This window comes from Aplidium turbinatum, chromosome 3 (genome assembly GCF_918807975.1).
Source record: "Aplidium turbinatum chromosome 3, kaAplTurb1.1, whole genome shotgun sequence".
Lineage (NCBI taxonomy): Eukaryota > Metazoa > Chordata > Ascidiacea > Aplousobranchia > Polyclinidae > Aplidium > Aplidium turbinatum.
The window spans coordinates 20,047,844-20,074,162 of NC_137474.1; the positions used below are offsets into that span (position 1 = coordinate 20,047,844).

General features: G+C 39.6%; 1 protein-coding gene across 1 annotated transcript in view; it reads left to right on the plus strand.

Moving 5' to 3' along the window:
* The window catches only part of LOC145766621 (monoglyceride lipase-like), a 35,643-nt gene extending 17,430 nt beyond the window's left edge, over nucleotides 1-18,213 (plus strand). The window contains exons 5-8 of the mRNA XM_082578335.1: nucleotides 13,324-13,431; nucleotides 15,893-15,982; nucleotides 16,056-16,271; nucleotides 17,896-18,213. Coding sequence (XP_082434461.1) covers nucleotides 13,324-13,431; nucleotides 15,893-15,982; nucleotides 16,056-16,271; nucleotides 17,896-17,994 — 513 coding nt within the window. The 3' untranslated portion in view covers nucleotides 17,995-18,213. The remainder of the gene's footprint in view (nucleotides 1-13,323; nucleotides 13,432-15,892; nucleotides 15,983-16,055; nucleotides 16,272-17,895) is intronic.
* The last annotated feature ends 8,106 nt before the right edge of the window (nucleotides 18,214-26,319 follow it).

Genomic DNA, 26,319 nt, shown 5'->3' on the forward strand with positions numbered 1-26,319 from the left:
ATCATCTGCTGGGCTGACTCCCATGCTATCAGGTTCAAGCACACCCTCTTGTGAGGGGGGTGAAGACGAATGTCCTGTGGGGGCAACATCTCTGGCAGATACAGTGGCTTCATGACCATTTTCGAAACGTACACGCCTACACGGGCATAATTCGGATTACTTTCGAGAATCTCGGCAATGTCAACAAGAGATTCATATTTGCTGTTTTGCACATGTCGTCTAACATACGCAGGACCATCTTCGAGCCAAGTCGGGACAGAAGTGCCAAACGATGATCGTCGTGAAAACTTAAACAAGCGATCGTTAGGGGTTTCGTTTGTGGCAGTATTAAGCAATGATCGGACCGAATGCAAAGTCTTGGGTAACACAGCTTCCCAGTGGGCAGTACGTAAATTTTTCGATCTTAAACACAGTTTTATGGCAGTCCACACAATACCATTGTAACGTTCACATTGAGCATTGCCTTGGGGGTTATATACAGAAGTGAAACTAGTCGCAACAGACAAATTTCTCACCTACTCTTTTAACCTCTTAGAAAAATTAAACGCTTTGGCGTTATCAGAATGGATAATGCTAGGCGTACCGTATACTGAAAACATATTATGCAAACATGAAATCACAGTATCGCCACTGGTATAAGCAAAAGGAAATACAAACGGAAAGCGAGAATACTTATCCACAATAGTAAGAAAATAAGGATTTTTAGAAACTGATGGTTTCGGGCCTTTAAAATCTATGTTTAGTCTCTCAAACGGTTGGGTAGATTTGATTAAAGTAGCATTCGGTAGCTTATAAAATCGTGGCTTTACTTCACAGCATACTTCACAATTAGCAGTCAAACGTCGAACGTCTTCAACTAAATATGGTAAATTTTTCATACGAATAAAATAAAACATTCTTGTCACCCCTGGGTGACATAATTTGTCGTGAATTGCGTACAGTGTAGTGTCTGCTGTGCTGGCACAATATGCTCTTGAACAAGAATGTCGATCAATAATGTCATCTATAATTCTTTGAAAGCATGGCACCGCGTTAGTTAATCCGAATGGAATGACATTATACTCGTACAGTTGACCATTTGCTTCAAAAGCGGTGTACAAGCGATCAGCTTCGTGAATTTCAATTTGATGATAAGAACTTTTGAGATCGAGTGTGCTGAAGAACGTGTATTGTGCAATTTTGTTTACTTGATCTTGCATATTGGGTAATGGGTAAGTGTCTAGGGCTACCATATGTCCTCTTAAGAGGATTTGTCCTCTTTTTTTGAAGAAAAATAAATTGTCCTCTGAGGACACCCAAAAATGCTCAAATGTCCTCTTTTTTACATTTTGAGTTTTCTTGCTCATATTTTCAACAGGATTTCATTGTTATGTGACTTTTTTGCAATTTCCACCCATTTTTGTATCAATGCAACATGTTGATTTATAGATTTTTGAAAAAACATTGGGTACTGTACTGTGGTGTAGCGCGTGTCGTCACGCACCACATCTCTCTTGCCGACAGCACAGTGTGAGTTTGCCGATTGCCTGACTTGGCTTCTCTTGGTTTCTTTCGTGTTGGTTCATTCTCTAGTTTTCAGTTAACAGTGTAGCAGTGCAATCGACAGTTTAAGTAGAGTCTTGTTTTAGTTTGTCATTTAATACTTTCTGTTAACATTCTTTAAAGCTAGTTTTCAATTGCAGGATATTCACGTTTTAAGTTTATTAAAGCCTACTTTACTGAAATGAGTTTGTTGGTTTCAATGTAGGTCATATCAATTTAATAAACTTAGGTCATCACGAATAGTTCCCAGACTAGCAGCCGCCAATTCTTCCTTTAGTGTTTTAAATGAATTCAAAGCATTTTCATCCAAAGGTATAACAGCCTTTATGAGTGGACCAGCCTTCAATGAAAATCTTTCAATCCATTTGGCATAGTATGCAAACATACCACAAATTCTTTTCAATTCTTTCAGAGTTTTTGGTGGGGGCATTTACAACAGTGGTCGAAGTCGTTCAGCGTCTGGTTTCTTTTGGTTGTGCGAGATTTGGTAGCCAAGTAAATTGATTGTAGATTGTCTAATGTTCGATTTGTCTTTATTAAAAGTAAATCCACTCTTCTCTGCAGCATCAAGCAAGGCATTCAAGTTTTCATCATGTTCTTGTACAGTTTCCCCTGTAACGGTCAGATCATCTAAATAGGCGTAAACTTTCTTCAGATTGTATCTTTTGATGAAGTCATCCATAACTCTCTGAAAGGCAGCAACTCCATTTGTTACACCAAAAGGCAGTCTTTTGTATTGATACAAATGGCCGAGAGCTTCGAATGCTGTAAATGGTCTTTCTTCTTGCAAGAGGGAAACTTGGTGGTAAGCGGACCGCAGATCAAGAGAGCTGTAGATTTTATCTTTTGCAACCTTGTTGATAATGTCTTCAATTCGCGGAAGGGGATACACATCCAAATGTGTAAAACGGTTGACGGTCTGTGAATAATCGATCACACGGCGGCATTTATGTTGATTCCGGACAACAAGCACCTGCGATCTCCACGGAGATCTTGAAGGTTCAATAATGTCTTCGGCTAATAGTCTTTCCACCTCCTTTTCAATATATGCGACGTCATCTTTTGAATAAGAACGGGAAGGGGCTGCAACAGGTTTATAATTAAGTTGCATGTATTGAAAAAGACTTGGTGGATCCACGCAAGCTGAGGTAAGTGCTACGAGCTTTGGTGTTGCTGCGGAAATTACAAGCTGTTTTTCGGGGCCACAAAACTGAAAAGTGACTTTCTCATGTTATTGAAAGAAATTTTGGCCTAAAATCACATCAGCACAAGAGTTTGGAATGACATCGAAACTAATCTTTGGATAACTTCTATCGAGGAGTTCAAGATGCAAACAAGCGCAACCATCGGTCTTGACCAAGTGATGGGTCGACGCCATGGTCACAGTGTGAGGTTGTTTCGTAAGGTTTATCTTCAGCTTGTTTACCGATTTTCTATCAATAAAGTTATCCGAGGCACCTGAATCCAGCAAGGCTTTAACTGGATGTCCATTTACCAAAGCGTCCACCACTGTGCGATGTAGGCAGTTAGGAGCTCCAGCAAAATAGTAGGAGCGTCAGCGGAGTTAGGATCAACTGAAAGTTATTTGATCTGTTGTTCTAAAGTCTAAACAATCTTATAGACGAGTCAATATACAGAAAAAAGACACCTTACCTCAAAAAAATTGATACAAAAGGTTTTTCAACGGATTCTGTTACCAATGGGCATTCTAAATAACATACTAAAAGTCTACCAAAATCGGACCCCCAGAAAGGGGTCATTTTCAAGAAAAATGTACAGCATATTTCTAAATAATTTTGCCTATTGGGTAGATGGTGGTATTCAAGTTGTTATTGTTCTTGTGTTTGTGACATCATAATCACATGAATGCGTGCATAGTCGCATCACAATGCAAGCAAAGTTATCGTTGTTCAAGTCAAAAAGATTTATTCAGGCAAAGTCACTCAGGACTGCCAGAGCTTGTTTTTTTTAATGTACTTCTGTGGTTTTATTTTTGAGTCTGGGGTTTTTGAACCATATAATTTATAGGCTTTCATTTTGCTATTTTTAGGATATTTTAAGTGCTAAAACGCTAATAGTGTTAAGAAAGTTAGTAATGAAAAAAAGCAACATTTTTTCGTGCCATCGACGCGATATTTGCTGCATAGTTTTATTTTGACCATCCTGGAGCAACATGTTAGTTGCAAGAGTTTTGCCAGGCGTGTTATTTTCCCACTGTTTCATGTTATCCGTCGCAGCAGCCAGTTCTGGGCAGGCCTCAGCTCAGATCTCGTCATCGAGACGACATTGATGAGGTCGTTGAAAACCACTGGGGGTATGACGCACGGAAGTGGAATGGATGAAAAGCAGAGAGCACTTTGGACCATGTCCATTGTCCTGGTCTATAACATCAGAATACAACATCGCTAATATGCAAGAGTTTACAAACTTGTCATTCACGACATCTGAATAGCACAAGGATTCAACAAAGGCAAGGATGAAAAGGGACGTTGCTGACCTGGAGAAGATCAGTTCAAAACTTGTCGTATGTTCACCTTTCTTGCAAGATGCTTCGTTAAGGAACGTTGTCACTAGTGTTGTAACCGATGATAGTGTGAACGTGCACGAATATGAGACTGTGGGACAAAAAGTCTTACAAAAAATGACAGGACAACCTGCATTCACACACTCATTCAGTAGAAAGGATAAAGCCAGGACCCTTGGGAAAAAATCTGCTATCAAGGTCGCTCCTGATCGAACCATTGATACTGCACTTCCTTTTCAACGCTTCATGGTGGTCTCCCAAGCTGAACATTTATCACTGGAGGAAGTAATGTGTTACGAGCTTAGTCCTTTCCTTCCTGCTCTCTTTGAATCGAGACATGTATTCCGAAAAGCTGATAAGCCACAGTTAGCACACGCGATCTGTGATCACGCAAGTAATGCAATCCTACATTCTGTGCCAAAAACGGAGTGCCACGTACTTGATGGCGGTTCACTCCTTCACCGCATACCATGGCAGGGTGGACAAAGCTATGGTGAAATAGCACGGTCATATGCTGATTTCACCATCCGGCAATACAATATGGATGATGAAATCAGCATAAACTTCGGAAACAAAATTGCACCGTGGTAAATGCATCTGGGGATGCTGATGTAGAAATTGTGAAGGCCACACTGAAGACATCTCTTCTCCAGACAACAACGCTGATTGGAGAAGATACCGATCTCCTTGTGTTAATTGTTTACTATGCACAAGAAGATAGTAAGGGCCTTTATTTCAGGTCAGACAAGTCCAAAGCTGATGGCAGTACCAAAGTATACAACATCAACCGTTTGAAAAAAATCTTTGGACATGACATGTGTTCTGAGTTGATATTTATCCATGCCATGACTGGTTGTGACCAATGATGAAACCAAAGACTGGCTGCTCTCTAGTAGCCTTCCAGTGTAGTCCGGGAACATCGTGAATCTGGGGTGGTAAGAAGATAGACCCTCGGCCCCAGACGCTCACACGTCGACGACGACACTACGTCTCGGATATTCGGTGTTGCCAAGAAGACTGCTTTTCGGAAACTTGTGCATGGAGATCCTGTTCTTCGGTCTTGTGCTAAAGCATTCACTGCCCCAAACCAGACCACAGAGATAATCGATGACCTTGTGTGCCAATTAATGGTTGTCTTCTTTGATGGCCAGAGCACAGATTTCCTTGCGACAATGCGATACAACACCTTCAGCAAGAAAGTTGTCTCTGCTTCATCATTTGTTACGCCCGAGCGTCTGCCACCAACTGAATCTGCTACCCAATTTCACTGTTGTCGAGTTTACTAGCCTACCAGATAATGGTCTGGATGGGAAAAGCAGAGAGTATGGATGTCATGAATTGGAGGTGGAACCTTCAAAAGAATCGGCTCATCCCACTTATGTCAAAAATGAAGGCGGCTCCAGACAGTCTCTTGAAGGTCATTCATTGCAACTGCTCCACTGCCTGTAAGACACTCCGCTGCTCCTGTAGAGGATGCGGACTACCATGTACGCTGCATGTGGACCATGCCAACTGCAAGAATGTGACAAACCACATAACAAGTTTCTTCTAGACGAGTAGGAAGATGATGAATAGAGACAGCCGTAGGCAATAAGACAACAAACAGGCTGATCACCCTGGTTTACGATTTACTGTACCTTTGTAGCCTACTGTGTAGCCTACTACTGATGATTTTCTGAATGTGTCTGTGTCCAGACTTTAATGGTACGCCATTCTTTAGAACAGATTAATCCCCTGTATTCATCTACTGTAGGAGGCCAAGTATGAGCCTCCTGTTGGTTGCAGTTTTTCTTAGATGCCTGTATTGATAGTACTTGTTATGCCGCATGTAATATGCTGTTATGATAATTCCATCTTATTAAGGGAGATTGGGGATACTACGGACGGATTTTCGAGTATTTTGTCGTCGAAAAAATGTCTTATTTTAAATTGTACTGGAAACCGTTTTTAGCCAATACATATGGAATTTATTCAAATAAAAAGTGAGGAGTTGTCTCTGAAAATTTTACCACTATTCGGCTTATCAAGCTGCCAAAAGTATAGAAACTGAAATGTTGGAAAACCACTTTTCTCAAGCTCGTGTTACATAATGGAAGTCAAGATGATTTTGTTTGTGGTTTATCTCAAGCCTCAAGTGAATTTGCTAATATCGTGCTCTGCTCTGTCTGATGTTCGCCTATCGCTGCGTCCGAAATGTCCCCGGGCTAGCCCAGGTCATATATTATATACAATCATACGTATCTCAGTAGATAATCAGCCTATCGTAATTTAACCTATTTAATTCGATTCATTGAACCCGAAAACCTAGGGATAGACACCTAAACCGCCTTTCTAGCTTGAATAGCAATTGAGATATAGACAATATAACATCCCGGCGGCCATCTTGGACGCCATCTTGAAATTGACCCTTTTCTGGAAGTCCGATTTTGGTAGACTTTTAGTATGTTATTTAGTAGGCCCATAGGTAAAAGAATCCGTTGAAAAACCTTTTGTATCAATTTTTTTGGGGTTCAACCTTATATTGACTCGTCTATTAGACGTTCATTGAAACAAACCACATTGCTTTGCGATTTTCGTAGGTAGCCAAATGGCGGTCAGTGATGAGTGCGAGCGAACTGCAAATCCACTTGTGAGGGAATTGCTTCATTTGAGGAGATCTGATAAACAAATTTATGAAAAAGAAAAATTGGAACAAACTAAAGAAAAATTGAAAAAATCAAAAAAAAAGGAGTAAATTACAAAGAAATAAAAACTTAAAAAACGCAAAAACTTGCAAAAAAGTTTGACATGTTTACATTTTAAGGTTCTCACACTTTTACGATAAATTATAGTTTTAAGAAATCTTGGCCCAAAATTACGTCAGTCAGTAAGTGTTTCAAAATCACCAGATTGACATCAACATATTTGCGTTGCCCGAGTTCAATGTTTATTTGACAATAATCTTGACTATTTGATGCTTTTCCTTTTATCGCCATTCCAATTTTACATGATTGAGGGTGAACTACAAGGTTATGCCTTCGAACAAACTCTTTATCCACATGGCTTAAACTGGATCCGGTGTCAATTAATGCATTAGCCCAAATGCCATTGATGCTAATTCTAACATTTACCTTTGTCGGGAGATCTCCTGTTGGTTCCGACGATGATACCACCGCGAGCGATTCCATTGAAGAAGACTTCTTCCATCTCGTGCGACAAACCACCGCGTAGTGTCCGTAAGCGTTGCATTTGTAGCACTTGACTTTTCTACCAGGGCACAGCGACCGAGCATGTTTTGGAAAACTTCCACAATATCCACATTTTGATTTGAAGCTTGATTGATTGGAACTGCCCGCAAGTTGGTTTGGAATAGCAGCAGTACTGGGTTCATCATGATACTCAGAAATTGGCTTTGACACAAATGGCCTGTCATGTTGTTTGGAGTTTCGATGAGCAATTTCTAAAGAACGAGCTTGCTTGAAAATAGCTTCTAGCGTTGTGGTTTCTGGTGTGCTGTTTTCCACAAGACGCTGTCAAATCTTGTGAGAGACAATACCAGAAATGAACGTTTTGCATATAGCTCGTTTTGACATTCTGTTGCCATCACCTGTCTATAATCACAATCTTTGGCTAACGTTTTTAGCTTTTGTAGATAGTCATCGGTGGGATGGCGCAACGGATAAGGCGTTGGCTTTCCAATTATGCAAACCTGGTTCAACTCCCGGCTTCAGCTGGTTGTTGAAAACACCGCTCACCTCTACCCAGGGTGTAATAAATTGAGTGGGCGTAGTTGCTGAAGTTAAGGCGGCCAAGAGAAAGGAACTGGCCACCCTACTCTCCTTAGTGCCGAAGGCTTAGTACAATGAGAACCTTATCTTCTCATTAGGGTGGGCTGAAAAACACTTATTTTTGAATTTCAAAAAAAAGGTGTTCTAAAAAGCTGCCAAATCGACCTAGAAATCATTTCCCAAAATTTTGGGGCGTGGCCCCCTCAATCGGCCGTGCCACCAAGCCCAAAAGGTCAAATAAAGGTCAAATCGCCATATCTCGAAAACTACTTGGGCTGGAAGGGTCAAACAAAGCTTAAATGAAGCAGAAACACTAAGTTTCTATCTGACCTAAAAGATGTTTTTATCATAGTTGCACTACAAATTATGTTATTTCAAAAAAACGCTTTTTGTGGTAAACTTGAGGGGCAAAATCACAGAAACTGTAAATTATTAAGTATATCAGTACTGCGGAATTGATTCCTGTGCCGATTTATAGCAGAGCAGAAATACAAAATAATGAGGAAAAGTTCTTTAAAGGATGCCACACTCTCACTTCTTGAAGCAGATAATGGCAGGCACTATCAAGCCACTGTCTTGGAAGAACATTATGTAGTTGTTGTTGAACCAGGCTGGTTTTACTTAACACATTTCTCACCTGAAAATGGAAAAGGAAAAGCTATTGCAAATTGTGTATATGAAGCTACGGAAAGCACTGCATTGAAAACAAAACTTGCAATGGTAGGAACAGATGGCACTCATCACTCCTGCAATGACTGGACGTCATTGTGGATACATAAGACGCCTGGAAGTACTTCTTAAGAGACCTTTGCAGTGGTCGGTGTGCCTTTTACATGCAAATGAACTCCCTCTGCGCCATGTCTTTGCAACTCTCGATGGCATTACCATAGTCCAGATAGTTTTACTGGGCCTATTGGAAAAGCCATTGACACTTGCCAAAACTTTTTGTTTTTGCTTAACGATGTTATTTACGATCTCAGTGCAGATCAAAATTATGCTTACAAAATTTGTTTAGCAGTGATGGTTGGATCCTTTAACATAGACTTGAAGCTGATCGCGGTTGGTCCAATTGTGCACTCAAGGTGGCTAACTCTGGCTTGTCGCATCCTACGTTTTTATACTGCAACAGAAAATCCCTCAACCAATTTGGTGTTGCTAGCAAAATTTTGCATGCTGATATATTTTCTATCATGGTTTGAAATAAAGCAAAATCACAAAATTACACATGGATCAGAAAACTTCTATAATATGCTACAAAGGATCATAAAATTTCCAAACAAACAAATTGCTGATATTGCCTTTGAAGTTGTGGAAAGAAATGGCTTTTTTGCACATCCTGAACAAGTTATTTTGGGGATGCTTGGACACAAGGATGAAAGTATCCACAGGAAAGCTGTAAACAAAGTGTTGTCCCTGCGTGGAAGGATCCCTGAATTCAAATTAGGAACAACTTTGAAGGAGGGTTTCTGGAACTAGAAGATCAAGACAGGCAGAGCCAGAGGGCAGCAAGTTCAGTTCGTTAGTTTTTAATTCCGAAAATCAATGTAAAAGCAAAGGCATTTCACAAAATGGTGAACCTGGATTTTCCTGGCCTGCAAGAACCTTCTCTAACAAAGACATCTCAGTGATAGTTAAATTGAACAAATCAGACAAAGTCCATTGCAACTTGAACATCCTTGCCATAACCAAACTGTAGAAAAACATGTCAAACTTGTATCTGAAGCATCCAGTTCAGTTGCAACATTTGAAAGAAGGGATGGGATGATACGACAAAGAATCCTTTTACAAAAACTGATGAAAATGTTTCGACAAAAAAACAATTCACCATGTAAATTAACAACAGATTGAATAATATTTCTCTATTCTATATAATAGATATGTGATGCAGGATTGAAATGTGCTGATGCAAGGTGCAGATAAATGCGGTTCATATAACATACATAGATCTATTATGAGTTGGGATGCATGCAATTAAGTAGTCAATGTGCGCCATAAATTATTGACGGCTATCATAAATGAACCTACCAATTTCAGAGAAAAACGGAAATGTATATTATGCTATGTTTTCTTGCTAATTTGTGTCCAATTTGCTCACTGGTTGTAGAAAGTATGATATATTATAGTTGATATAGTTGTTCCCCATTACTCATAATTTGATGATAGCAATAATCATGCCAAATCACTCGACTTTGCAAGTACGTAACTGAAAAGGCAATGCTGGATTAATTGTATAATTGATGACTTTGTACTTCTTCTTCTCTCGTGTTGTCGCTATATGTCAGGGCATCCGTTGGTTAACCACTGCCTGGTGTCGTCATCGATAGAAACTAGGCTTTCCATACCATGAGGAGGTCTGTATAGCCGGCATGCCCGGCAATCCTTGATAATGTGGGCTGCCGTCTGCATTTCACCACACTCACAAGCAGCACTCTCTGCCAAGCCCCAACGCAATATGTCTGCACTATAGCGTCCAACACCAGTGAGCAAGCGGTTACGCCTTGATGAGGCAAGTCTAGAGAGGCCATGGCCCAGCTGGTTCTCGAGCGGGATCTAAATACTTGGCGAAGTGGGGATGTGCTGCTTGACTGGTTGTAGTACCGGTACTTACTTTGACTGTACTTGTAACACATTACAGGAGAAACTAACTGCTTTAAATTCTATGTTGTTTTTGCATGCTTTGCAAAATATTATATATATACATTACATGTCAAGAAAAACCATTGAATGTTATATATATATACATAAACTGAACTATTAGCTCTACAAAAAAGTGCTCAATACCAAACACATGGCCAAGCAGAGAAATAGAATCAAATAAAATTGCTAGTACCAAAAACCGTAACAGCCAGTTTCACCTTGTGATGGGATCTTCAGATAGTTCTTGGATAAGAACCTTATGAATCCCATCATAGGATGAAACAGGCTGTAAAGGTTTTTTGGATATATATATAGGCTACTATTACTAGTGATTTTATTTTTAAAAATGTTATATGATATATATGTTTTTGCTACATCTCAGACCGAATGCGTCACCAAAGTGAAAATTTCTACATTTTTTCCAAGACTTAAACCACTCGTTTTAGTAAAATATGTGTTTTTTCTAAATATCTCAATTTGTAGTGCAACTATACTAAAAAGTTCTCTTGGAACAGATAGAAACTTTATGTTTCTGCTTCTTTTGAGCTTGGTTTCACCCTTCCAGCCCAAGTAGTTTTTGAGATATGGTAATTTGACCTTTAATTGACCTTTTGGGCCGGGTGGCACGGCCGATTGAGGGGGCCACCCCCCAAAATTTTGGAAAATGATTTCTAGGTCGATTTGGCAGCTTTTTAGAACACCTTTTTTTTGAAATTCAAAAATAAGTGTTTTTCAGCCCACCCTACTTCTCATACCCGACAACCCGAACCTTATCTTCTCATACCTTGAATCAAGTATGGGACCCCCCTTTACCCTTTTAGATAGTCATCTAGCGATTGACTTATTTCTTGTTTGCAAGTTTTCAATTGGGGTCAAATCATTATAATTCAACAAGGGGTGTTCCCCAATGTCTCAAAAACTCATTAATTTTTGATATAAGGTGCACTTGAATGAGCTAAATCCGATAAAATAAATTTCAGTGAAATCCACCGAGAAATGGCCGAGCTACACTGATTTGACTGTACCACTAGAGGCGCTGTGTGCAATAAGGTAAAAATACAAATATTGATAAAATTCGCAGTTCTAATGCTAGGAATGTGGCGAAAACTGGTAATATACCATTTTTGGGGGTGTAGAATTCAAAAATGAGGTCAAATTAAGCAAAAAAGACTTGCAAATGGGTCAAAACTGGGATTTTATTTTCAAAAGTGACCCATTTCAAATGCGTGCCCTCCGAAAAGGGGACGATGTTTCAAAAAAATAAAAATAGGAAAATGACCTTCGGGAATCAAGGAATCATGTCCAATATTCAAAATAGGTGCCCCAATGCGTTGTAAAAAACTTGTAAAAACTGTATGAAAAATTGTAAAAACTTTTCATGTTTGAATTTGATCACTAAATTACAGTATTTTGTGCTATTTGAGAGTTTTTTTCATTGCAATTTTAAAATTTGTCTATAAAATGCATTGGGGCACCTTTTTTGAACATTGGAAATGATTCCTTGATTGACGAAGGTCATTTTCCTATTTTTATTTTTTCGAAACATCGTCCCCTTTTCGGAGGGCACGCGTTTGAAATGGGTCACTTTAGAAAATAAAATCCCAGTTTTGACCCATTTGAAAGTCTTTTTTGCTTAATTTGACCTCATTTTTGAATTCTACACCCCCAAAAATGGTATATTACCAGTTTTCGCCACATTCCTAGCATTAGAACTGCGAATTTTATCAATATTTGTATTTTTACCTTATTGCACACAGTGCCTCTAGTGGTACAGTCAAATCAGTGTAGCTCGGCCATTTCTCGATGGATTTCACTGAAATTTATTTTATCGGATTTAGCTCATTCAAGTGCACCTTATATCAAAAATTCATGAGTTTTTGAGACATTGGGTTACAAATTGCAATTTTCTTGTTAAAATGTAATGATTTGACCCATTGGTGACGTGAAAAACTACTGTTGATAGGTTTCTCATAAAGAGCACGTAGTGTAGCGACTGCATTGTCGAACGTGTCGCACTCACTAATATAGTCATAAGCGTCGGCATCTACATGCGCAATCAGGCGTCTCAGCTTGTCCGCATCAGTCGCATCGATGTACCTTCTAAGAAACCGTGAATTGTTTGTACCAATGTAGCCAGGTTTTCTTGGATTGCGCAGAACTTGGATCAGCCTTGAAGACGTTAGGTTTATGAAACTTGCTTTCCATTTTCAAATTAAGTTAATTAAATTGTTCTGTTACAATAACCAGATATTTCACTTACTGAAGTTTTAATTAACTTAAAAGTATGATCTCTAAATACAGAACATAAATACATACGGAAACAGAAAAGAACACCATTACTCTGTAAACATAGGAACCTAACACCAGCTAACAAACTCAAGACTGCAACGAGTTGAAAACACAAAACACCGCGTGTACCAATAAAGAAAGAATGCCTGCGTTCGAAACAAAATAATAATGACGTCACACACGCACATCAGAAGAGCGCAATTTCATTACAGTCAGTTAGTTACCTTCAAGAAGTTGAAATTTATTGCATTTTTATAAATATTTTCAGATTCCTGATGATGGGTTAAGTTAAGCCGAAAACGTTTGATTGTTAAACTATTTGTAAATATGTAAAATATAATGTTATAATGCTCAACCCTGTTGTAATTTATGTGTTTTTATAAGAAAATCTCTCACGTTGTGAAATTTCCATGTGTATCTACTATGTACTAGCCTATATAGGGCGCTATGATTTATTTCATAGTGATATTAGTATTACTTGTGATAGTTGGAACTTGGAAAACTTGTTGGTTGATAATGAAATTCTTTGAGCTGTATAATTTTGATAACTCACTTTTAATTAAGGGAGGTGCACTTGCCTTGTTGCTTGCTCACGAACACCAGAAGCTGTTCAAGTGCTGTGTTCTCTCTTCGCCCATGATTGAGAAAAACGCAGAATTCACTCCATTTAAGGTACCATCTACTGATGTTCTTTGACTTCACTCTATTGAATCTTGTTAGTCGGGTGAAAAAAATTGCCAAATGTTTATGCGCTGTAGAGTGTGGATGTGACGCTATAATGCTGTAGTTATTAAATCAAATTTGCAGGATTCTCTATTATTAATTGGCAGTCGTTTGGAGTTTTTTATCTTTAGATATTCTGAAAATTCATCTTTAATCCTTAGGTTTCTCAATGACGAGTTGACGACCCACGTGACTATTTCACAACATTGTGCAAAGAATTTTTAACTTTGAAAATTCCAAAACTAGTGGGTGTGTAGCTTATTTTGTCAATTTGAGAATCTGGGTTAAGCTTTTTTAATTACGGCAAGACTTTTTTCAACAAAGGATTTTAAACTTTTTCAGTATTGTGCTTGAAAAAGCCGTAAAATAGACATGCCATGCATAATAAATCATCACAGTTTAAAACAAAAGTACGTAACAATATCAAGTGGTTGGTTATGCACGTAAGCCTTCCTGCAATACCAAAATAGAAGGGCAATATTGAAAAGTAAAGATGAAAATCGTTCATGCTTTTACTGAGAAACTGTTCAGTTGTGCTTCAAATAATTGCCCTGGTACAAACTCCGAGTCCTTGCGATGATGGGCCGAATGCAGACTATATTCTTTTTCTTTATACCAGTGGTTCTCAACCTTCTTGTCTTGGTGGACCCTTTTTGATGCCTTCGAAGCGGTCGCGGACCCCTGAAAATTTATATTTGAAATAATTTTCCAATATCGCGTCTCCTTATGGAATCAAATGTTACATAAGTTTCTAAGAACACATTTAGAATAATTTGCTGAATTCGCGATGCACTTGGCGATTGACGAAATTATGTTAATTATGTTGGCACACAAGATGAAACATCAATAATGTATATGCTCATTTGATGTTTTTCTATAAATTTAATCAAAAGTTAATAGAATACGTGCGACCGTTACAAACAATATCTCCCTTTTTTAAACTTGTAATCAATATTAATTCGTTATAATCGCAGTCATTGGAAAGCTGTGAGTGGTGAGACTGCTGACTAACGCTTGCATTTCTAAAGTTCATCATTGATCAACAACCTGCTGTCTCAAAAGAATTAAGTTGATTATGATTGGTTGGCGGTGCATTCTAGTCAATTGCAGTGGCAGAATTTTTCCTTGTTAAAGTGGCTACCATTTCAAACGACGCACCAGTGTTGCGACTTACTGTTTGAGAATCACTGTAGGCTAATACATAAACAAAGCACAAACAATTTTTAAATTTCGTAATTTATCAATCGTGCAGAAAACCCGGAAACTTTCGCGGACCCCCTGAAATTGCTTCACGGACCCCCTGTTGAGAACCACTGCTTTATAAAGATCCATGCAGCCCATTCATCTTCTTTCTGCATGTTAAATACAACATCGTTGAAAAATGAGCAAATTTGAATTTGAAAATATTAAACTGCAGGCGTTGGCTTTCACAAGTTGCTTGAAAACTTTGATATGCCACGAGAAATATTTATCATTTCCTATGGAACCAATGATGATACAGTAGGGTTACTTACCAGGCCTGAGCGCTCGATATCTTTTCGCAAGTACCAGTGTTACTTCTGGATTATTTGCTCTGAGTTCCCAAGTACCACATGCAAAAAACGACAGTACTTTGTGCGTCCCAGATAAAGCCATACAACTACAATAACTACTTAATACTACTGTATCACAAATTTTTCTTGTGTTATTGTAATCAACTTTGGACCTCAACTGCTGCGGCCACTTACGAGCAGAACAGAAAATAAAATGCTAAACAGGATTTAAACAATGCTTCAATCGTGAAATGTAAAGCCTGCCACATAAGCATTTTTGCCTATATTGTTTTAGTCGAAAACCAAAATTAAAAGAAAATGGAGGAGAATAGGAAAAAAGGAGTGTTTAGCGCATTGGAAATACCAAAATATGCTTCATCGGCTTGTTGAATCGTTTTGCACTTTTCAATCAAAAGCCTGACAAACGGTCGAAGTAGTTGCAAAGTTTTTGTTATCGAGTTTTGATTGAAAATGACAGACTTAAGTTTTTCCAGTTCAATAATAGTATGACTTGAGTTTTTCAACGCAATGGTATAAAAAAACGAGTATAAAAAGTAATTTGAGTTGCAAGATATTGATTGCAATGTACTTGGATTGAACTCCGACGTCTAATGCTCTGAATCTGATGGTTTATTGCTTTAGTACGAGAGGCATAAATGATGTCTCTTACTATCAATCGCTGCATGCCAGCCGTTCCACAAATTTTAAGCTATTTGCATATGTTTGACTGACATAATCTCAAAACCATATCTGCAATGAAGCACAGTTTCAGTAATGCAACCTCAGTGAAATAACAACGTTATAACAACATATTAAAATTTTTATTTGAACATTGCCCTTGTATGTGATTGAATGATGATTTTTGTCGTGTCTTGCAGCTGTTTTTCCTCGCAAGGATTCATTGGATGTTTCCACGTTTTGGAATTGCCAAACTTGACGCGAACTTGGTATCAAGAAGCTCTCAACAGGTGAGGGATTGTGGCGTTGATGTAGCACATATGTTGTTGATTGTTATACTTTTACGCTAGTTTGTGTGTCTAGGTGCAAAAGTACAAAAACGATCCGCTCAATTACCACGGGGTGATCGGACTGCGGATGGCCTACCAGTTGTACCTGATAACCGAGGAGTGTGAGAAGGTGCTGGACGACATATCTTATCCATTCCTGATCCTTCATGGTGACCGCGACGGACTGACGAATGTTGTGGGATCTAGAAATCTGTATCGGCGCGCTAACAGTTCGGATAAAACAATCAAGGTGAGGACTATCTGCTTCAAAACGTTACATTTAAAAAAAGCATGGGTTGGAAGAGTTGTGGGTGAGCACTGTAGGGATGGGCAATTCAGAATACCGAATCCAGAAGGATTCGGATCCTAAACTATCCGAATCCAAAACGGCAATAAAACCGGGTAATAAGATTCGGTTTTAAAGATATGCATAAGTCTTGTGCAAGCTGTCAGCTGGAGACAGTGAACTGAAAAAAAGTGTGGTTTACTCACTTTTTTCTTTGCACTGACACCATCCGCAGTTCCGCACTTTCAAAAACATTGTGCACGCGTGGTGCGCGCACGGCGCATGCAACTCTACGTCACTCGCCGCATGAGCAATCAAAGAAACTAAGCGCGCAATTTTCTTCACGCTTTGTACACATGCACAATCGTGCAATGCTTTTTTTCAATCCACGTGCGTATACGAGTCTGCGATAGTTTGACTGGTGGGCGTAACAACATTGAGCAGATGCCCCTGCTAAAGGAGTTGACTCTGAAATATCTCAGCATACCTGTCACATCAGCGATTCAGCGTCTTCCGAGCGATGCTTTTCCACTGCGGGCTTGACGGCAACTAAGCTGCGCTCCCGTTCAGCGTTGCCAGATGGGGAAATAGAATATCAAATTAAAAAATTCTGGTGAAATTTAGAGGTCTTTATTGCCAAGCTTTTTGACCTTGGAACCAGATAACTTTTTGGTGAAATCTGGTGAAATTTTCCCTACTCAATTTTTTTCAAGAAAGCTTTTTCAATTTTTTTAAACTTTTTAGCAAATAATCCCTGCTCGTATAGAAAACGTTTTGCAAGAGGTTTGCATATGGATGATGGCGGTGTCTTAAAAACTATTTGTATTTAAGCAAAATTGCTTTATTTAGGGTCAGGGTCGTAGCCAGACCGCAGAGCAAGGGGGGCCAACTTTTTTTTAGTGGGGGCTGAAAAATTGTTTTGGGCAAAATCATTATAATTGTAGCTGTTGCTCGAGAATGTTGGGATTTTGCCAGGGGGAAGAAATTTTTTCAGGGGGGGATGAGGCCCCCTGGCCCCCGTTTGGCTGCGGGCCTATTTAGGGTGTTTTAAATATCTGGTGAAATTTTAGTTATTTTTTGTTGCCAAGTGGCTTCCATCATCTGGCAACACTGCTCCCGTTTGGCTGGAAGTCATTTAGAATGCCTTAATGTGTTGCATTGCAACAAACATTTACTTTGATTGTGTAGTTTTTGTGTCTGAAATTTTTTACTTTTTGTGTTGCTGGAGCCTGGAAGTTAATAGGATTTGGTATTCTGGATTCGGTTTAGTATTCCGGAATAATTCTGGAATAGTGAATTATTCTGAATTGCCCATTCCTAGCCCAGAAGATAAACCACACAAATTTATTTCTACTCGTGAAATTTTGCAGAACATTTTTATTTTGTATATACATGGTTTTACGAAAGGGGTTTGAATTGCTTTGCAATTTACCAAACTATACGAGACTGCAGTCATCTGCGTTGATAGTTGTGGCCATAGCGAGCTATAGTCGTCATGGTTGTGACGTACAATTTATCTTGTTTGAGCCCACACCATTGAACCTTTCCTGTGACGCAATGTGTGAACTGTTTGTTGCGCTTTGTGCAGATATACGAAGGCTGTTTCCACGAGCTCATCCATGAAACTGAAGGGATTCCTGATCAATTCCTTGCTGACATCAGAAATTGGTTGAAGCAACGAATTTAATCATTCAGGCCTGGTCATCAACTGCTCGTTTATTGTGTTTTTTGCGGTTTGTTATATTTTAAAGGATACTACTTTTCGGTTTTAACAGAAATCCATTTACCTCAAATCTTCTCTTGCAATATAGTGTTATTAACCGATTTCTCTTTCCCGCTTGGAGAGTGGCTATCTACACATAGGTCCGCCCCTTGCCTTGCACTTTCATCTCTATAACCTTCTTGTACGCCAACTTGCCCGATTCTTCGTATTCCCAGTAGGCCTACGGTTTAGCACTAATGCATACTTAGCTATTAATTTTGAAGACATGTCATGTTTTTCTAAGTCAGGCATTGCTTGTGCTTTCATATGCCACTTGGTTTAATATGCAGCCGTAGCCGCCATCGTGATCGGTCTAAATGAACTCTCGCAATCTAGTTCAGGCCCTTAGAGGAATCTTTAGGCTAAAAGTGTTACACGTTGTTTTTTTGCATATTTTTGCAGTTGGTCAACCCAACTTTGATTTTATTGGGTGCCACAACTTTTTGGGTCACGTGATCACCCCCAAATCGGGGATTTCCCCAGAAATCACGTTTCAGCTCTTTTCACGGCATTTTGTGCAATTGCATATTTGATTTTTGCATATTTTTACTTAAAAAGCACACACAAATAAGTGAGACAAAACAAACATAAAATAGTTTGATTGATGATGTCATCAAATTTTTTTTTGCTTTTATAACCTATTTTGGTCGTTTGCTGTTGGTTTTAGTTGGAGTACCGGTTACTAATATCATTTAACAATTCCCAAAAGTAGTTTCGTCATGATTGCATCTTTATGACGTCATCATTACATTATTAAGACGCAACAACATGAAATTTAAGAACCAAAGGTAAGTTTATTCTGAAAAAAGCGATCAAATACTATCATTATAAGTTTTGCAAATGCTTAAAATTTTGCAATTGCAAGCAATAACAACAATACCAGTACAGTATGACGCAATAATGACGTCATCAAGGATATAACCAGAAAAGCAACTACCAGGAGTGAATTTCCCTTTTAGCCATGCCACTTTAAAAGTTAAAATACTATGGAATTATGATCTACAAATCAAATGAATACACGACACCAGATTATGCAATGTCTGAGTCTTAACACTGTCGATTCAAGATGAAAAAACTACCAGTAGCGGATTTTAGTGTTAAATTCATACCATAGGCCTACGTAATTTGATGTTAAGAAAATTCGTACGATAAGTTTTTTCAAGTTACAACATAGAATTTAGAAAATCAAAAGCATTTCTTGAATGGTCAGTGTGGATTGGAGATGAAACGTCAATGTGGATTGAAGATGAAACATCAGAGAGGATTGGAGATTGTGTGGTCGAATTGCATGTTTCGTACTCGCATGAACAAAGGCTTGTGCATGTTATGGATTTTTTCTTACAGGAATACTGAGAGCCATAAGTAGATTGACAACTACAATGATGTATTATTTCGTGAATCGATGATGCGGATTGGCTTGAGGTCCAAAACGGAACAAGCTGATTTGCATCATTATGTTTCCAACCCCAAGCTAAAAGAGAAGATAGTTGCTGAACATTTACGAGGCTTGATTTCCATATTTCAGCTTGATATATCGCTCTGTGTGAATGCTGCATCAGAGCAGCTGACGTTTGTGGCAGCCTTTGAATAATGCAACCATTGGTAAACATCATATAACGGCAATCGTCTACATCAGTGATAGTAGGACCACTGCCATAAAGAGCCATGACATACTTTTGTATGTCATTTATAGAACTGGGAGAGCTTGAGAAATTCAGAGAGTTAAATAAACCACACATTTCGGTAAGATTAAGCATCCAACCATCCCAAGCCTTTTTTTTTCCAAAGCCGAAAAAAGACGAAACAGTAGCCTATCACAGCCTGTGATAGCATAAAACAAAGGCAAAGAAACGCAAATCATCAGAGATTGAGGTAAAGATGAAACAATATCATGGATTGGAATGAAGCGAGTTTTTTCTCCAACTCCAAATTCAACCCATAGTTTACAGATTTCTAATTTGTCAAAACACGAAATTGGAATAATTAGTTAATTACCACATCGGTATTTAATGTTTTGACTATGGCATCGGATTTTCCATGTTTCACATGGAGAAGCATACGGGTGTCTGCCTCTTCGTGATCACACGGAGAAATCTCAGACATGTCCAATGTTTGATTACTAAGAGCTGTATCTAACGATGTTACAACAATCTTATCACAGCTTGTTGAACCAGTTGATATAACGCAGTTTTGTTGCTGTCATTTCTCAAAAACTCAGACCAGTTGAGAGGAAGACGAGTATTACGTGTAACAGCCTCGTAACATCCAGATCCTCGCCTGTTTCTTACTGAAGACTTGATGTTACTTTTCAGATATACATCGAAGACAATGTCAACACGATTTTACTTTGCTGCCTTGCTAGTAACGTAAGGGATAACGATTTAAAAAATGTATTCTTCAAATGTTTTCACATTACCTCTGGTTTTTATTATTTGTTTGAGTGCTGAACCGTCTATATTGTAGACGTTATAGACTCTATAACATAGACGTTGCAACTTGGTGCAGTACATTGTGGACATCCAAAGCGTTCTAAAATTGTGTGGAGAGCCGATTTTGTTGTAGATCTCAAAGAACCGTTTGCAGATAATGCTACAGAGTACAATGACACTTCGTGCTTAAAGAAAAGTTTTAAATCATCTCTGCCACAAGCATAGCTTGAAACGAACACTCTATGAAGGAGGGATGATTTATATTTGACTATGGGTTGTGTGTTCCTCTTTGTTGTTCGCGTTTTGCCGAACAAGTCTACTGATACTTTGGTTATTGGTTCTCCTAACTTTTGATCTTCAAGAAAACTGGAAGATACAAACGATTCAAATTTTGTTTTCCCAAAGTTATGAAGGTTTAGAAGCTGTTGCACACCTTCATCATTGGAGGCTTGCCTTGAGCACATTGTCAAAAGTTTTCCAGACGAGTCGGTGAAAGGGTTGTCAAGCTCTTCAAACGTTTGTACCAAACAAATCAATTCTTCACCAAACCTCTCGTGATAACCTTTGCTTTCTTTGGGATGTAGGCATGCAGCCATTGAAGTTTTTTGTTACTAAAGCCAACTTCGTCATGAAATTTTGTCACCGTTTCTACAATCATTGGTTGAGAAATCATTTATCGTTTCAAAGCTTCTTTGTTTAAGAAAAGATGGACCTCTGGAAGGTAAAACCCCAGACGGGACAACATCTCGGGTGAGTTCACCCTGGAGGAATTTTCCGCCGCCCTCCAGCACATAAAGCCAGGTAAAGCACCGGGCCCTGACCACCTATGCCCAGAGTTGATACTCCATGCTGCTGCCTCCTTAAAGTCCTGGTTAAAAGACTTCCTTTCCTACTGTTTGCACCACCTGATATTTTCCAGAATCTGGAGAAGAGCCCTTGTGGTTGCAGTTCCTAAGCCGAAGAAGCCCCCAGGGGACCCGAAGAGCTACCACCCAATCTCACTGCTCTGCATCCCTTTCAAGATCTTCGAGAGACTCATCTACGCCAGTGTCGAACCAATAATAGATCCACAGCTCCCCCGTGAGCAAGCTGGCTTCCGACACGGACGATCAACCGTGGATCAGATCACACTTATGACCCAAGACACTGAGGACAGTTTTTCGACTAAGAAGAAGGCTGGAGCTATGTTTGTTGATTTCACGGCTGCCTATGATACCGTATGGCATAGCGGCCTTACCTGCAAGTTACTCCGTCTGCTCCCTGACAGACACATGGTCCATATGATGATGGAACTTGTGCAAAACCGCAGTTTCACCCTCACAACCGGTAGCGGTTGTCGAAGCAGACTACGCCGAATTAAAAACGGCGTCCCACAGGGCTCAGTCTTGGCTGCTCCTCTCCTGTTCAACATATACACCTATGACTTGCCCCCACCATCTCCAGGAAATATGCGTACGCAGACGACCTGGCACTCCTGCACTCAGCGGGAAATTGGCAGTCAGTGGAGAAGAACCTCAGCCAAGACATGCACACACTATCAGCATACCTCCAGAAATGGAAGCTACAGCTCAGCAAGTCAAAGACAGTATCGGCGGCCTTCCACCTTAACAACCGGGAGGCACAGCGTGAGATAAACATCAAAATTGATGGGGAGCGCCTGCCCTACTATGCCGAACCCACTTATCTCGGCATAACTCTGGACAGGTCACTCACGTACCGCCGACACTGGGAGTCACTGCGCAAAAAACTTTCTCCGGTTGGGGAGCTGGTGCCAAAACTATTCGTACAGCTACCCTAGCCCTTGTTCATTCCACCTCTGAGTACTGCGCACCGGTCTGGTGCCGTAGTTCTTACACCTACCACATTGATACCGCCATCAACGATGCACTGCGTACTGTGACTGGATGCCTACTTCCCACTCCGACGGACTACCTACCCATCCTAGCAGGCATCCAACCCCTTTGAGCTACGTCGTAAATGAGCCACGATTTCTCTCGCTCGCCGCGCTTTGGACCCCGACCATCTCCTCCATGCAACATTCAAGCAACCACCACCTTCAAAGCAACGGCTGAAATCAAGACGCCCTTTTGTGCCTGCCGCACAACAACTATTTCAGAACACAGAAGAACTTGGTTTTTAAGTGCGGAACACTGGATGAACCACATGTGGAACACGGAGTGGCAAAACCACACCTCCACGCTCCGTGACTTCATACCCGACGCCGATCCCCGTCCACCGGGGATGTCCCTCTCAAGGCTTGCGTGGGTCAGGCTTAACCGCCTGCGAACTGGCGTCGGCCGTTTTTGTTCGGACATGCACAAGTGGGGCCTGGCTCCTTCACCAGAATGCGAGTGTGGTGCCACTGAACAGACCGCAGACCATGTCATCCACCACTGCCTAACCCACCGGCCTCCACACGATGCGCATGGTCTGAAGGTCCTGGACGACGAGACTGTTGAGTGGCTGATGATTTCCTGCCCTCCAATCTAGCCTGGAAAGATCTGCTCATACGCCCATGATGAGTAGTTTTTTTGGTAGTTACATTCATGATAGGCCTATCACTAATCAACCTGTATAAAATACTGGTTATTGCCTACCTACTATACTAACCTACAAGAAAAACATCTGAAAAAAATATCACAAAACAAAATTATGACGTCATTCATGATATAATGCTGACGTCATATTTGAAGAGGGAATTATTTTAGCATTGGTAACTTGTTGTAACCAAAAAAGTAACACCAACAACAAACAAGCGACTACAATAAAAGAAAACAAGCAAAAAATTGGTGTTGTGACGTCACAATGACGTCATTAATAACATAATTTTGCGTGATTTTTATCTCGTGTATTTTGTAGTAGCAGTCAGACCAAATATAAAAAATAACGTATCTAATTGGATAGAAATGCCGCGAAAAGAGCTCAAAATTGTCTTGGGGGGAATCCCCGATTTGGGGGCGATCATGTGACTCAAAAAGTTGCAGCACCCGCTAAAATTGAAGTTAGATTCATCAACTACAAAAAAACAATGTGTAACACGTTTAGCCTAAAGATGCTCATTTTTGCCCCTAAGGGCCTGAACTAGTAAGAAAAACATCTGAAAAAAAATCACAAAACACAATTATGACGTCATTCATGATGCAATACTGACGTCATATTTGAAAGGGGAATTGTTTTAGCACTGGTAACTTATTGTAACCAAAAAAGTAATACCAACAACAAACAAGCAACTACAACAAGAAAAAACATGCAAAAAATGATGTTATGATGTCACAATGACGTCATTGATGACATAGTTTTGTTTGATTTTTGTCTCGTTATTTTGTAGTGGCAGTCAGTCCAAATAAAAAATATAACGTATTTAATTGCATAGAAATGCCGTAAAAAGAGGTCAAAATTGATTTGGGGGGAATCCCCGATTTGGGGGTGATCACGTGACCCAAAAAGTTACGGTACCCACTAAAATTGAAGTTAGATTCATCAACTACAAAAAATGCAAAAAAACAACGTGTAACTCGTTTAGCCTAAAGATGCTCATTTTTGCCCCTAAGGGCCTGCACTAATCATCCTAAATGTGACGTCCGCATAGGTCTGTCGTGCACTGTACGTGTCCAAGGTGATCGTTTTCATGCTATGCTGTAGAGTGTAGACAATTGTCACAAATACACATGAATAGTTACTCAACAAGTTCATATTGCAGTCCCAACCTTAGGTTTGTATGTTGTGATGTAACATGTCATTAGCTTTGAGTTTGAAATCGATATTTGTTGCACAGCAGGTATTCTCCTGCGCGTCGTGGCTTTGTTTCCTCGAAATAAGGATCGTTCGCACTGATTTGTATTTTATCCTAACATAACACGTGTGTGTCCGCATACTTTCAACTAATACATATTATGAATTGATTGATTGATTTGAACTTTATCTTCGGACTGGGAAAGCTTCTTGCAGAGCTTATTCCTGGCAATTTCGCGTATTTGTAGATGCTTTGAATCACTGACACAGGCCCGGTCACCGCGATTGACAGAGTGAAGTTTCCGATTATCAAAGTCTTGTTACTGAAGAATTATTCCATCCATTAGGTGCCTCTGAATGGAGAGCAGACCTTAACGCGCGTTGCTCAAGTGCACACCTCGAGAGTCGAACCAGCGGTGTTTGATCTTGAAGCTTCTTCGTTCCTGAAGTCACCCGCTAACCAATTGAGCTATCGGGGCGGCGATGAATTTACGTTGATTAGATCTGTGTCTTCGAACGATGTGTGTTGAATAACGAACTAATACATTTCAAATAAAGACATCGTTCCAGCTCTCCGTGTGTTGTGCCTTTCCACATCCGTGCGTGTTTCAAAAGCATTATCTATTTTATTAGTTAATACATATTTTAATGCACTTGAGTTGTACAGTTGGCGAATTTTGTTTCAGAATCAGAGGTCACTGCTTCTATCGGACTAAAGCATCAAAAACCAATCCTATCCATTCACCGTTATTTTATAAAACCAAGAAAAGTTTTTTCCAAATAGCTAATGCAATTTTAGATCAGAGAAACTAAATTGCTTTAAAAAAGTTTTTTCCGCTTACATGACAGTAATCGGTAGTTTTCTTATATCAAATATTACTGGTAATTTCGTTGGGTTTGTCGTACAGAGTGGCGTAGCAGCGCCATCTTCCGCCTTAACTTTTGTATAAAATGCCGTCTTCACACTGCTGCCGTAGGATTTAATCTCGAAAAGGAGCTCTCAATAATCCATCAATGGTTTGTCAGGAACAGTAGCCATTACAAGCTTTAAAATTACAGAAAAATTCAACTTTCGTGCTCTTCGAAGCAGGCTTACATACCAAATAGATAACAAATATATTTAGGATAAAATAAAAGGAAACACGAATCAATTTTTAACTTAATTGCGTGTGAAAAATGAAATGGTGTTTTTTTATATGCTGCTTGGAACCTTTGACCAGACTATTGGTCCCAGTCTGTAAAATACTGTGACTCACCAGAATCGCCCATTAGCATAATGCCAAAATCAGTCGACTTGCGCATTTAGCCTACTACAAACTCTGAAAAGTGAGTTCATTAGTGCTTCCATACCGATCACCAAAAAGGCAAGATACCGCTGCTTAGCGTCAAGTGGGAGTCCCTTAACCAAGTCACTAGAAGAAATCGAAGCCAGTTTGCTACCATAGCGGTAGGCACTTCCTAATTTCCGGTTCGGCAAAACGACCTCTACGTACTGCAAAACGTTGGAACAAGCGAGCTAACGACATTTCTATATCCTATCTTCCTCTGACAAGCCAGGGGTAGGGACGGTACAATACGGGACGCGCAACTCCGTTGTTCCTTCAACATTAGAAGGGTCAATTGCCAATTTGACATTTTTTTTACGCTTTACTGCTGGCTTGCTTTCATCTAACAACCTTCAATTACTTTAAAACCAACTTCACTCTTCTTATATAACCCATAAAAAGAAAATAATTTGTATAAATTCCAAAAAAACGTAACCCTTCTAGTGTTGTGGATAAGCCAAACGCGGATGAAGATTCGCATCCCTATGATCTACAATCCCTAGCCAGGGGTGTCTGAAACCAAATTGGCGATCGTTTGTGCAGCTGTTCTAACACAAGCTGCTTGTAACAAAGTCAAACGAGTTCCTTTAAAGGGAGAAGCTGCCATTAAGGCTGCAACACAATTTTTAAAGAAAATGAATGGCATAATATTGCCATCAAGGCCGCTTTATCGAAAAATGTCCTACTATTTTGGTATTCAAAAAGCAATCCTGTTGCTAAGAACTCGATTTAACGGGAAAAGATAAGCTATGTCCCTTAAAGTG